The sequence below is a fragment of the Lepidochelys olivacea genome (assembly GCF_965140295.1).
Source record: "Lepidochelys olivacea isolate rLepOli2 genome assembly, chromosome: 1".
Lineage (NCBI taxonomy): Eukaryota > Metazoa > Chordata > Testudines > Cheloniidae > Lepidochelys > Lepidochelys olivacea.
This window is the reverse complement of record NC_140411.1, coordinates 25,501,126-25,514,207: the sequence shown is the minus strand read 5'-3', so window position 1 is coordinate 25,514,207 and position 13,082 is coordinate 25,501,126. Positions and strand designations below refer to the sequence as shown.

Genomic DNA, 13,082 nt, shown 5'->3' with positions numbered 1-13,082 from the left:
TTCCAAAGGAGGCAGCAAAACAGATCCAGGAGCCATTACCTAGTATATTTAAAAGCTTGTTAAAAGGTGGAAGTATTGATTGAGCTGGGCAGGTTTCTTAAACAGATCCTAACTCTCTTTAAATGTGTTAGGTACTGAAGTCTTTCATGAGTCACAGGTTTGGGTTTGATGCTCATTCCTGAAATTTAGTCAGTTCATTGTTTTGACCTTTCACCACGTGGATACAGAATCCCCTGAATAGAATGTGTCTGAGCAGAATGACCAAGTTGGCCAACTTTCAAATTTGATGTATTTATTTAACCAGAGTCAGGTTTCCTTACAAAAGTTTTCTTCATAAAGTTGAACATCCTTTCTAACAGAAAAGGATTACATTAATTTTCTGAATGAGTAACTTGTCTCTTTTGAAGGGACAGATGAGTTAACTTGTCCTCAGAACCCAACCCACTACAGATGTGGAATGCCTCCCTCTCCCGTTAAACCGTAATCTGCCTCCATTTACACTTCTGCTCCTCACTGCTTCTCTATTGGCGTCTTCATCAGGGAGAGGGGTGGTTACTGTCCCTAAGATAAGGCAAAGAGAATGCATCAGGTTGGTGTGTGGAAGAGGAAACCTTGCAGAGATGGGCCTGAAGAAAAGGAAACCCCACATTAGGGAGGTTATGAAGAGCGGAAGGCTGTTATGGTAGCCAGGAATCCCATGGAAGCCCTGGCCACACCCTCTCATCATCAGCCATGTGGACTGCAAGAAGGAGAGACAGGCACTGTTATTTCAGCTGCACACCACTGGAGATCCACGTAGGGTGAAGTGATGCTTTTGCAGGCAGCTAAGCTAGCTTCAGGGTTGCTCTGCACTTGCAGTGCAAGGGATAATCTAGGCTATCTACATGTGAGGCCTAAAACTAGTGGTTTGTGTCCTTTAACACTGTTACCAGACAAAAATTCTACGGGGTCAACTGACAGTTAGATGCTCCTTTCCAATTCCACATATCCCATTAACTTCCAGACCCACTACCAAACATAGGAAGATTCAGTTTTGAGTAACTCACAGAAGCCATAAACCTGAAAGGTTTTGAGTGTTCACAACTCCCAAAGATTTCAGCAGGAGCTGTAGCTACTACACGACCAGGTAGCAGTATGATATTAATAAGAACGCTTTGCTGACAGAATGTCAGTTTGCCAATTCCACTCAAGATTTCATTTCCATGGTAGCATCTTGGCTTGTAGTGGATTTCTCGATTCCTTACATAAAAACATAAGAACGGCTATACTGGGTCAGACCAAAGGTCCATCTAGCTCAGTATCCTGTCTTCTGACAGTGGCCAATGCCAGGTGATTCAGAGGGAATGAACAGAACAGGTAATCATCAAGTGATCAATCCCCTGTCGCCCATTCTCTGCTTCTGGCAAACAGAGGCTAGGGACACCATCCCTGCCCATTCTGGCTAATAGCCATTGATAGACCTATCCTCCATGAACTTATCTAGTTATTTTTGAACGCTTGGTTTCTCCATAAATCCGGAAACACAGAAGATGATACATACGGTTCCTATTACATAGGCACCCTCTGTGGCACACCAACCACAAAGGGCTGAATCAACTAGCTTTGAGGTCAGTGGAAAGAATCTCGTAGATGGTGGTCACTTCCTGGGAGCCTCCAAGTATTACAGTATGTTATAATAGATACATACACACACAAAATATAGGGTGAAAGAGGGGTAACTGAAAATGAGGCTGCACAGATTCTATTGCTTCATTGAGATGGAGACCAACAAGATCATGAGATGTTTAAAAGAGGACCTGTTCTTTCCACTCTTTATATATATATATATATATATATATATATATATATATATATATATATATATATATATATACTGCTTAGTGTCTCTTAAGAGGGTTTTTAAATATTAATAATAGATACACAGCAAAACGTTTGAAGATTCATCATGTTTTTGTCTATGGCAATGACTAAACTTTGTGTTGTTTCCTAACAGGTCAGTTGACTCTCAAAACGCAACATGTTCAAGATTCTAAAATGGGATTCGTAATCAATGCCATATATTCTATGGCGTACGGTCTTCACAACATGCAGATGTCACTATGCCCAGGCTATGCGGGTCTCTGTGATGCCATGAAGCCTATAGATGGTCAAAAACTCCTGGATTCTCTCATGAAGACTAACTTCACTGGGGTTTCTGGGGAGGTGATCTTGTTTGATGAGAATGGAGACTCACCAGGAAGGTACTGTGGATATTTATCAGAAAGTGCAATGCCAGATATGCTGCTTTGTTATTTACTCTTGATTTTAATCATAACCGTGGAGGGCATCCCCAACAAGATGCTCACTCACCAAGGGAAGGGCTCCAGGTTGACTGTGCTCTTTACTCAGTGAGAGAATGTGGTTGTCAAGAAGTCCTGCCTCACTGAGTGTACGCTGAGTAAAGCATGGCTCTCCATGTGCAAACTAATGCATCATATAGAGGAGGAAAGGTTCTAAAGACCTCATTACTTAAAAACATAGACCTGGTTTCTGTGATCTTTCAGCCTAGTGATAGACACATTATTAAATCTAGCTCTATTTATAAAGATTGGGCAACATTTTCTTTTCAGGTATGAAGAAGAAGCCTTTTTAGCAAGGTCTACCTCTATTTCCTAGCTTCTGCTTTGTCTTCTAGCTGGACTGGTCCCTAGTTCTTTCAGGACTCCAGCAACTGTAGTTAGCAATAGTAGGAGAAAGAATCAGAACTCATCCCCACCTCTTCCCTGTCTTAAATATCTGCATTAGTAGTGACAGGGGGATGGGAGTGCAGAGGGTAGGATGGGGAAGGATGCAGTGAGAGGCATGGGGGTGCAGTGAGGGGGACGGGTGCGTGGGGGGGTTGGGACAGGGAGGGATGCAGTGACAGGGGGATCTAAATTGGTGTTACGGTTGTTACTGTTGTGCCTCAGTGCCCTCGTGTTCATATAAATAACACAAATACACTTCATGCCCCAGAGAGCTCAAGATTTTGACAATACACAACAAATGCTCGATCCTGCAAGATGCTGGGCATTCTAGGCTGGAACTAGCAAAGCCCTTAAGCATATGCTTAACTTAAAGCACACAGGTAGGCTCATGGAGGATTTAAATCCATTTGTTTAGGAGAACACTTGGAGAAAACAAAGTAACATGTAAGGAATTGTCTTTCATAAGAAGAAAATTATTAGCTAGTCAATATTATGGAAACTCTAAAGAAGGAATTGAAAAGCCAAGTAAAGAGGGCATTAGTGTTCACACTGGACTTCAGCAACAGGGTAACTGCAATTACCACCTTCACCATGCCAATTTGTATGTTCTGAAACTGAGTTTGCAATAAGTATTTTGCCCTGTGCATTGGACAATGCTGGAAACTTACATTAGTGTCTGGTCCCTGGCTCCCGAAAGCACCTTACAGTCCCCACAGCATTATCTCAAGCTAGTTTCAATGTAGCAGTAGCTACTGAACAACCAAGGTAGGTAAAGGACTTCATAGCACTGGGAATTTCTGCCAGTCCTATTCTGAGAACAGGACTTCTGCGAGATATAGAATGAAAAGGGCAATAGTTCCATTTTTCCATTCCCTTCCATTTTTTCCAATGTGATGTTTGCACAGAGTTCTTTTGTAACTACTTCAGGTTTCATTGTCTTTGGCTCCAGAAGACTGTGAAATATTGGCATTAAAGTTTGTCCTTCTGAATGGTGATCCTCATAAAACAGTATTATAAGGAGTGTTACAATATTCTAAGGAAGCTAAGTATGGATCCCATAGGTACTTCTGGGACAGCTATTTTTTTAAATCCCCCAAAGGTTGTCTTTTGCCACTTATCCCAGTGCCAGGCTGTACCATCATCAGGCAACATTCTGAGTGGAGCATTTAATTGTGGGGGAGTGGCTTTGATTAGCTGTGATTACGAGCCCATGAATCTCTCTGAAAGACCTATTTGTTTTGGGGTCTTTCCATTTCTACAGGTGATCCCCCTTTCTAGTTGAGCTCCTTCATCATTGTGTATGTGTCTTACATAGTCATACAATGACACATTGTGTATGTGTCATTCAAACCAACCTAGCATTTCTTCTTGCTTAATTTAAGGTTTGTTTTGTTGCCACACTGCACATGATTAGACAATCTTTTGTTGAAGTGGTGATCATTTTTTGCCCAAAAGAGCAAGGAAAATAAATATGACCCATACCCACTAAAACAGTGGTTCTCAAAGCCGGTCCACCGCTTGTTCAGGGAAAGCCCCTGGTATGCCGGACCGGTTTGTTTACCTGTCACGTCCGCAGGTTAGGCCAATCGCGGCTCCCTTGGCCTGCGCCACTTCCCGCAGCCCCCATTGGCCTGGAGCAGCGAACCGCGGCCAGTGGGAACCATGATCGGCTGAACCTGCAGACGCGGCATGTAAACAAACTGGTACGGCGCACCAGGGGGTTTCCCTGAACAAGCAGTGGACCGGCTTTGAGAACCACTGCACTAAAATACAACTCTTCTTCCTGGCTGTGTGGTGGATTAATTGTTTCTTCTGGGCTATAGTGTTAAACCAGCTTCTGATATCACTCAATAACACTTAATCTTACCATCAGCTTTTACTTTCTTTCTCAGTGGCACAGGACTTGATATAGTGCTTGTAGCTCTGCCACTGACCGACTGTGTGACCTTGGTCAAGTCTCTTCATCTCCCAGCCTCAGTTTCTCCATCTGTAAAACAGACATAATGATATCTTCCTTTAAAATACTTTGAGATCTGTGGATGAAAACTGCTGCATAAATGTTTTGTTTATGATGTAATTGTTATGCTTTTGGGGGCACACTGGGAGCTATATCAGTGTGATGTACTATATCCCCACTGAGTCCCTGTGTGTTAAGCACTTCATCAAAACATTTTTATCTTGCTTAATAGACCTTTAAACTAATGCAGGTGACTCACCAACCTCTGCACACAAGGAACTCCCATGTTACATTTTGAGTAATATCTGTCCTTTTGTAAACATGACAGAGTGGCTTGGCTTTGTGGCCTCATTTTTTGCCCACTGTCTGCAACAATTTTAATTATCAATTTAAGCACTTAATAGTCACTAATTTTTTTTTTATAAATGCTTACAGTGACTATGTTGCACCTAAATTCACTATCTATTTTGAAATTAATTGAGCATTTGCTTTCATAGTCATGCACTGATGTCTTGTGCAATCTTCTTCTGTACAATTAAGATACTCAGTAAGGGAGAGGTTGTTAGCATAACCTTAAAAAACCGCACTACTCTCCAAGTATGTTGTTGCCACTAAGTGAACCCTAAAATTACTAGGCTAGCAGGAGGGATGATTCAGTTATTAGGGTGCTATTCAGGGACTTAAAAGTCTTGGGTTCAAGTCTCAGCTATCCCAAAGGCTCCCTGTGTGACCTTGGGAAAGCCGCTTTGTGCCTCAGTTCATCTTTAAAAGGGGCTAACAGTACTTCCCTACTTCACCTGGGTGTTGCGAGGACACATACACTGAAGACTGTCAATCACTCAGACAGTACAGTAATGGGAACCATAGAAGAACCCCAGATAGAGCTCACAGAGATTAGAGAACAACATTTTTCCTTTTTTATTGTTTCATTTAGTGCGGTGATTCTCAAAGTCAGTCCGCCGCTTGTTCAGGGAAAGCCCGTGGCGCACCGGACCTGTTTGTTTACCTGCTGCGTCCGCAGGTTCAGCCGGTCGTGGCTCCCACTGGCTGCGGTTCGCTGCTCCAGGCCAATGGGGTCTGTGGGAAGGGCGGCCAGCATGTCCCTTGGCCCGCGCCGCTTCCCGCAGCCCACATTGGCCTGGAGTGGCGAACCGCGGCCAGTGGGAGCCGCGATCGGCCGAACCTGTGGATGCGGCAGGTAAACAAACCAGTCCGACGAGCCAGGGGCTTTCCCTGAACAAGCGGCAGACCGGCTTTGAGAACCACTGAGTTAGTGCATTTGGCAGTACTTTGTGTCTAGTCAGTTTCTCCCATACTCTATAGGGATCTTTCACACAGCAACAGGAGAGAGAAAAACTTTGTTTTAAAAATGATAGGACAATATGCTTATATAACTACAACAATAGGCAGGGGAGACTCAGTGGTCCATGTAACACTAGAAAATACTTTTAACTCTTTTTTAATTAATTAGATTTTGATTTGATAGTGCTCCTTTAAATCGAAAAGATTTAGTGACTGTATCCTAAACTCAACTGTTTGTTCATTTTGTGTTTCGCAAGGTATGAGATTATGAATTTTAAGCAAATGGGGAAGGATTACTTTGACTATATTAATGTTGGAAGTTGGGACAATGGTGAACTGAAGATGGATGACGATGAAATATGGTCAAAGAAAAATACTGTCATCAGATCGGTCTGCAGTGAACCGTGTGAAAAAGGCCAGATAAAGGTAAATAGGGTGCTTTTTTATTGTATTGATGTATTATTTGCATAGTTGTGAAATGATACCCAGAATGTTTGTCAAAATTTTCAACTATAAGAACCTAAAGTTAAGACCTTAAACCAGTTTTGGCACCTTAATAAAAAGTGCAAAAAGTTGTTTATGTGATTACTGCTTCTTGCTACTCTTTTCATAATTGTCTCATTCTTTTCTTGTGCTCCCCTATTGTCTGTCTGTATCCATCTGTTGCCTCCTGTTTTATACTTAGATTGTAAATTCTTTGGGAAGGAACAATCCTTTTGTTCTGTGTTTTTGTACAGTGCCTAGCACAATGGGGTCTCAATCCCTGATTGGGGCCTAAAGGACCAGCCCAAAGCAAATAAACTCATAATAATTATCATCATTTAGGTGCTAAAATCTGGATTTAGGAATATAACTTTTAGTTACGCAATTTTGAAATTTCTAGCCTTAGCTCTTAAGAGCCCTTAATTTCTTCTATTAACAATAATACAGTAAACACAGGAAAAATCTTTCATTTATTATTAATAATATGTTTAAAGGAGAATCTCATGAAAAGGTAAGTAACTTGCTGGATTTGCTAAAATCACAAGTTTGTTTTGCTTTAATTCCTTTTTTCATTAGCGGTCTGCAGTCTGCAAGTTGTGTTAGTCTATAATTAAGGGGGCAAAGGGACGCCCCCTGAATGAGAAGATGCAATGGCACAATTTGACATCTGTTTGAAAAGAGCACAGGAATGTGGACATGATTCTGCTCTCAGTGAAAGTGATGCGAATCAGGAGTAACTCACCGAAGCAAAAAGAGATAGCAATGTGTGATCCGAATCAGGCCATAGTCTGGAATAACAATAAGTGTTCATGGGGGTTAAACTTAGTGATCTAGCTTCAAAACAAGCAATATGTGTGGCAAACAGCGTCACTGTACTAGAGATAGGCCCAGGACACAAGTTTTGGAGCTGGGTCTAAACCTTCTGAAATTTCAGGCATGTTTGGATCCAGGATTTGGTTAGTGCCAGACTCTACTCTTCACTGTGGATCCTAATTCAGGAAAGCACTTAAGAACGTGTTTAAAGTTAAATGTTCTGCATCAGGACCCATATCTGTAATCCTCTTTCTTCTTACATTTGATTGTTGAGTATAAATCCCAAATTTTCTTTCATGGACAAAAGCCCATGTACTAAAACAGGGGATGAGGCCTGGCTCCATTGAACGAAGTCAACAGAAGTTTTACCATTGACTTCAGTGGAGTCAGGATTTCACCCAGGGAATCTAGATGCACACAAAGCAACAGTGTCCCATTATACAGCAGCATCCAGCATGTCCCTTCCTGTGTGGCCTTATGCAAACCAAATACAGTACAACCCAGAACACATGAAATATTCTGGAGACATCAAAACTCTTCGAATAATCACAAGAACGACCAGCAGGAGAGTGGCCTGGGGGAAGTAACTGCAGTTGAAAAAAGGAGATTTAGTTAAATAGGGCTGGATAAATTGCGGGAGGGGTTACAGTGCAATCAACTGCAACTGACAGCAGTTGGATGTTAAAAACCAACTTTCCACACAAACTTCCTCGTGGCTGGACTTTACAAAAACTAGACAAGCCATTTACAACACACACTTTGCTTCTCTACAAAAGAAAAAGGACACTAAACTATCTAAACTACTACATGCCACAAGAGGCCACAGCAATGGTTCCCTTAACCCACCCAGCAATATTGTCAATCTATCCAACTATACTCTTAGCCCAGCAGAAGAATCTGTCTTATCTCGGGGCCTCTCCTTCTGCCCCTCCACCCCCACGAACATGATACAGTTCTGTGGTGACCTAGAATCCTATTTTCGACGTCTCCGACTTAAGGAGTATTTCCAACACACCTCTGAACAACATCCTAAGCCACAGAGACCTTCCTACCAACACTACAAAAAGAAGGATTCTGGGTGGACTCCTCCTGAAGATCGAAACAACAGACTGGACTTCTACATAGAGTGCTTCCGCCGATGTGCACAGGCTGAAATTGTGGAAAAGCAGCATCACTTGCCCCATAACCTCAGCCATGCAGAACACAATGCCATCCACAGCCTCAGAAACAACTCTGACATCATAATCAAAAAGGCTGACAAAGGAGGTGCTATCTTCATCATGAATAGGTCGGAATATGAACAAGAGGCTGCTAGGCAGCTTTCCAACACCACTTTCTACAAGCCATTACCCTCTGATCCCACTGAGGGTTACCAAAAGAAACTACAGCATTTGCTCAAGAAACTCCCTGAAAAAGCAGAAGAACAAATCCGCACAGACACACCCCTGGAACTCCGACCTGGGGCATTCTATCTGCTACCCAAGATCCATAAACCTGGAAATCCTGGACGCCCCATCATCTCAGGCATTGGCACCCTGACAGCAGGATTGTCTGGCTATGTAGACTCCCTCCTCAGGTCTTACGCTACCAGCACTCCCAGCTATCTTCGAGACACCACTGACTTCCTGAGGAAACTACAATCCATTGGTGATCTTCCAGAAAACACCATCCTGGCCACTATGGATGTAGAAGCCCTCTACACCAACATTCCACACAAAGATGGACTACAAGCCGTCAGGAGCACTATCCCCGATAATGTCACAGCAAACTTGGTGGCTGAACTTTGTGACTTTGTCCTCACTCTTAACTATTTCACATTTGGGGACAATGTATGCCTTCAAATCAGCGGCACTGCTCTGGGTACCCGCATGGCCCCACAGTATGCCAACATTTTTATGGCTGACTTAGAACAATGCTTCCTCAGCTCTCATCCCCTAATGCCCCTACTCTACTTGCGCTACATGGATGACATCTTCATCATCTGGACCCATGGAAAAGAAGCCCTTGAGGAATTCCACCATGATTTCAACAAATTCCATCCCACCATCAACCTCAACCTGGACCAGTCCACACAAGAGATCCACTTCCTGGACACTACGGTGCTAATAAGCGATGGTCACATAAACACCACCCTATACCGGAAACCTACTGACCGCTATTCCTACCTACATGCCTCCAGCTTTCACCCAGACCACACCACACGATCCATCATCTACAGCCAAGCTCTGCGATACAACCGCATTTGCTCCAACCCCTCAGACAGAGACAAACACCTACAAGATCTCTATCAAGCATTCTTACAACTACAATACCCACCTGCTGAAGTGAAGAAACAAGTTGACAGAGCCAGAAGAATACCCAGAAGTCACCTACTACAGGACAGGCCCAAAAAAGATAATAACAGAACGCCACTAGCTGTCACCTTCAGCCCCCAACTAAAACCTCTCCAATGCATCATCAAGGATCTACAACCTATCCTGAAGGATGACCCATCACTCTCACAAATCTTGGGAGACAGGCCAGTCCTTGCTTGCAGACAGCCCCCCAACCTGAAGCAAATACTCACCAGCAACCACACACCACACAACAGAACCACTAACCCAGGAACCTATCCTTGCAACAAAGCCCGTTGCCAACTGTGTCCACATATCTATTCAGGGGACACCATCATAGGGCCTAATCACATCAGCCACACTATCAGAGGCTCGTTCACCTGCACATCTACCAATGTGATATATGCCATCATGTGCCAGCAAGGCTCCTCTGCCATGTACATTAGTCAAACTGGACATTCTCTACGTAAAAGAATAAATGGACACAAATCAGACATCAAGAATTATAACATTCATAAACCAGTCGGAGAACACTTCAGTCTCTCTGGTCACTCGATTTCAGACCTAAAGGTCGCAATATTAGAACAAAAAGACTTCAAAAACAACGAGAGACTGCTGAATTGGAATTAATTTGCAAACTGGATACAATTAACTTAGGCTTGAATAGAGACTGGAAGTGGATGTGTCATTTCACAAAGTAAAACTATTTCCCCATGTTTATTTCCCCCACCCCCCACTGCTCCTCGGACATTCCTGTTAACTGCTGGAAATGGCCCACCTAGATTATCACTACAAAAGGTTTTCTCTCCCCTTCCCCGCTCTTCTGCTGGTAATAGCTCATCTTAAGTGATCACTCTCCTTACAGTGTGTATGATAACACCCATTTTTTCATGTTCTATGTGTATATAAAACTCCTGACTGTATTTTCCACTGAATGCATCCAATGAAGTGAGCTGTAGCTCACGAAAGCTTATGCTCAAATAAATTGGTTAGTCTCTAAGGTGCCACTAGTACTCCTTTTCTTTTTGCCAATACAGACTAACACGGCTGCTACTCTAAAAAGAAATGGACAGTGAAGCAGCTGAAAAGTCCATTTAACAAACACATCCAACAGGGGGTTTGATCCTGAGGTTTGTGAAGAGTTTCTTACTCACTCCTGTGGGAGTTGTGGGTATTCCCAACCCTTCACAATCAAAGGAAATTTTTTGGAAATCTTCCCATCTGTTTTCTCATTTACTTAGTTCTTCAGGTGATTTTGCCCTTTAAGAATCTAATGTAAACAATCACCTCTCTTTGCAAGCTCGCTCAAAGCCATTGAAGGAGATTTATTTCCCAGGTTTCTGCGCTATACAACAGCCTTTCAGGACTTTGGTTGACTGTGCTCCTTTGCATTTGATTAAAATCCCAATCCGTGACGTTTGCTTGTGAAACCACGTTCTGAACTGATCCCTACAAAGGCGAGACAAGTCAGCCGAATGTTGTAGTTGGTAGCATTTGTTTAAAAATGGATAGAATGTGATAAACACCAACACAGAGAATACTTCATCGCAAAGAGGAAAGGCCTTCTCGTCGCCCTTGGCAGATCACCAGGGGTCACAGATGTGTTCAGTGCCCAAGAGAAGATACATGGGGATTTGGGGAAACTCACATTTGAATTGCCACGGTGCAGTAGGATGTAACATGTTGAATGGAAAGAGGTGAAAATCAGTGCTGAATGTTAAAATGGACACACATTACATTCTCCTTATTAAATGTTAATTTAAAACGTAGCTGATCTGAATTGGTTTGGAAAAGGGACATAAAACCTGAATTTTCTCAGACTATCACAAACTGATGAAAACTGAGCCCTATCCCAGCCCAATCCTTAGGGAAGCAAAGCTGGTTTCCCACTTTTTCATGCTACATTTGGATTAGAACTGGATGAATTGCTGTATCTACAGTGAACAATATTATTCCCCCTTTTCTGTGTGTAAATGATCACTGAAGAGAGTTAGATCTTTACAACTTTGTTTGCTTGACAAACGATTTATCTGACACTATTTCAGCCTATAAGATGGTTGCAAACTATCCTCAGTGATTGTTTCTCCCGATGCCCATGAGTCACAGTTCATGCTGTGTAAATGATCATCCAGTTCTAATCAGAAGGATTTATAATGGTAAGAATAATATTAGCAAAAGGGGCTTCCTCAAAAGAACGGGCTCATCTCTATTAGAAACAGTGAGTAAAAAAGGGACTTTGAAAATCAAATAAGGAACCTCAGCAGCATTAAAGAAGATCGATTAAAAAAACAAATCTAATTGCACTGTTAAATATTCATCTCAGGTGATCCGTAAAGGAGAAGTCAGCTGCTGCTGGACCTGTACACCTTGTAAAGAGAACGAGTTTGTCTCTGATGAATACACATGCAAGGCGTGCCAGCTGGGCTCCTGGCCCACCTATGACCTTACAGGTAACTGACTTATTGTTGTGTTTAAAACCCAGCAAAAGTCGATGGAAATGTTCATACACTTTATACATGAGTTGGGGTCATATATGCACTACAAAACTAAATATTAGGGGTGTTTAGATTTTGTTTTCCATCCTAATTCTAGCCAGTTGAGAGACCCTCTGGACAACTTCCTGTGCAGATTACTCCTCCCAAAAACACAACTAATCCAAGAAGCATCAAAATTTGTAATAGCCTTGGGTACACCAGGCAGTCTAAGCTAAAACACTGGAATGTTGTCCTCCCGGCTCTGGATAATGTGCCTCTGTGTTTCCGTGCAAGGAAGTCTGCAGAATATCTGTTAGCAGATTTTGAGACCATCGGTGTGTGGCCTCAACACTGGTACTGCCCGGGTTTTCTCTTAGCTGCCTAATGATAGCACTAGTATTCAACTATTTTTATTACCTTAACACCTACAAATGTCAGCCATGGATTGGGTTCTCATTAGCTGGGCTGTGTACAAACAGGAAGCAAAAGGCAGTCCCTACCCCAAAGAGTGTGAAATCTTGGTTCATGACAAGATGGACAAAACAAATGGGTGGGGTGTGGAGAAGGGAGAATGAGATGATAATGGAGAGAGAGAGAGAGTGTGTGTGCGTACGCACTGAAGAGCCAGCCAGAATTTGGCATTTAGGATATAGAGGTGATATTGATGTTGTTAGACTAAATATTTCTCTTGCTGTGTAGGAAAGCTATAGTATTCTAATGTGTGCACCACTGAGGTATCTATTTACCATATACACAATTTTAAAGAAAGTAGCTTTTTTTTACCATTTTTATGCTTACTGCTTCATATCAATACACGCACTGCTGCATTGTTATAGATCATTCTTCTGCTTGATTAATTCCATTTAATGTCCTCACTGTTGCTGAAACTGACAGATGTACGTATAAAAGCACCTGTGGGTTTCTGTGACAAACAGTGTGATCTGACCCCTGTTCTTTAGCGCTGTATTAAAAACCAGCTTCTGAAAAATGCTTT

At 42.4% G+C, this 13,082-nt stretch overlaps 1 protein-coding gene across 2 annotated transcripts in view; it reads left to right on the top strand.

Annotated features, from left to right (window-relative positions):
• The window catches only part of GRM5 (glutamate metabotropic receptor 5), a 330,163-nt gene that overhangs the window by 270,408 nt on the left and 46,673 nt on the right, over nucleotides 1–13,082 (top strand). For both annotated transcript variants that reach the window (XM_084632778.1, XM_084632779.1), the window contains exons 5-7: nucleotides 1,994–2,240; nucleotides 6,243–6,411; nucleotides 11,938–12,064. In XM_084632778.1, the coding sequence (XP_084488904.1) occupies nucleotides 1,994–2,240; nucleotides 6,243–6,411; nucleotides 11,938–12,064 (543 nt within the window). The remainder of the gene's footprint in view (nucleotides 1–1,993; nucleotides 2,241–6,242; nucleotides 6,412–11,937; nucleotides 12,065–13,082) is intronic.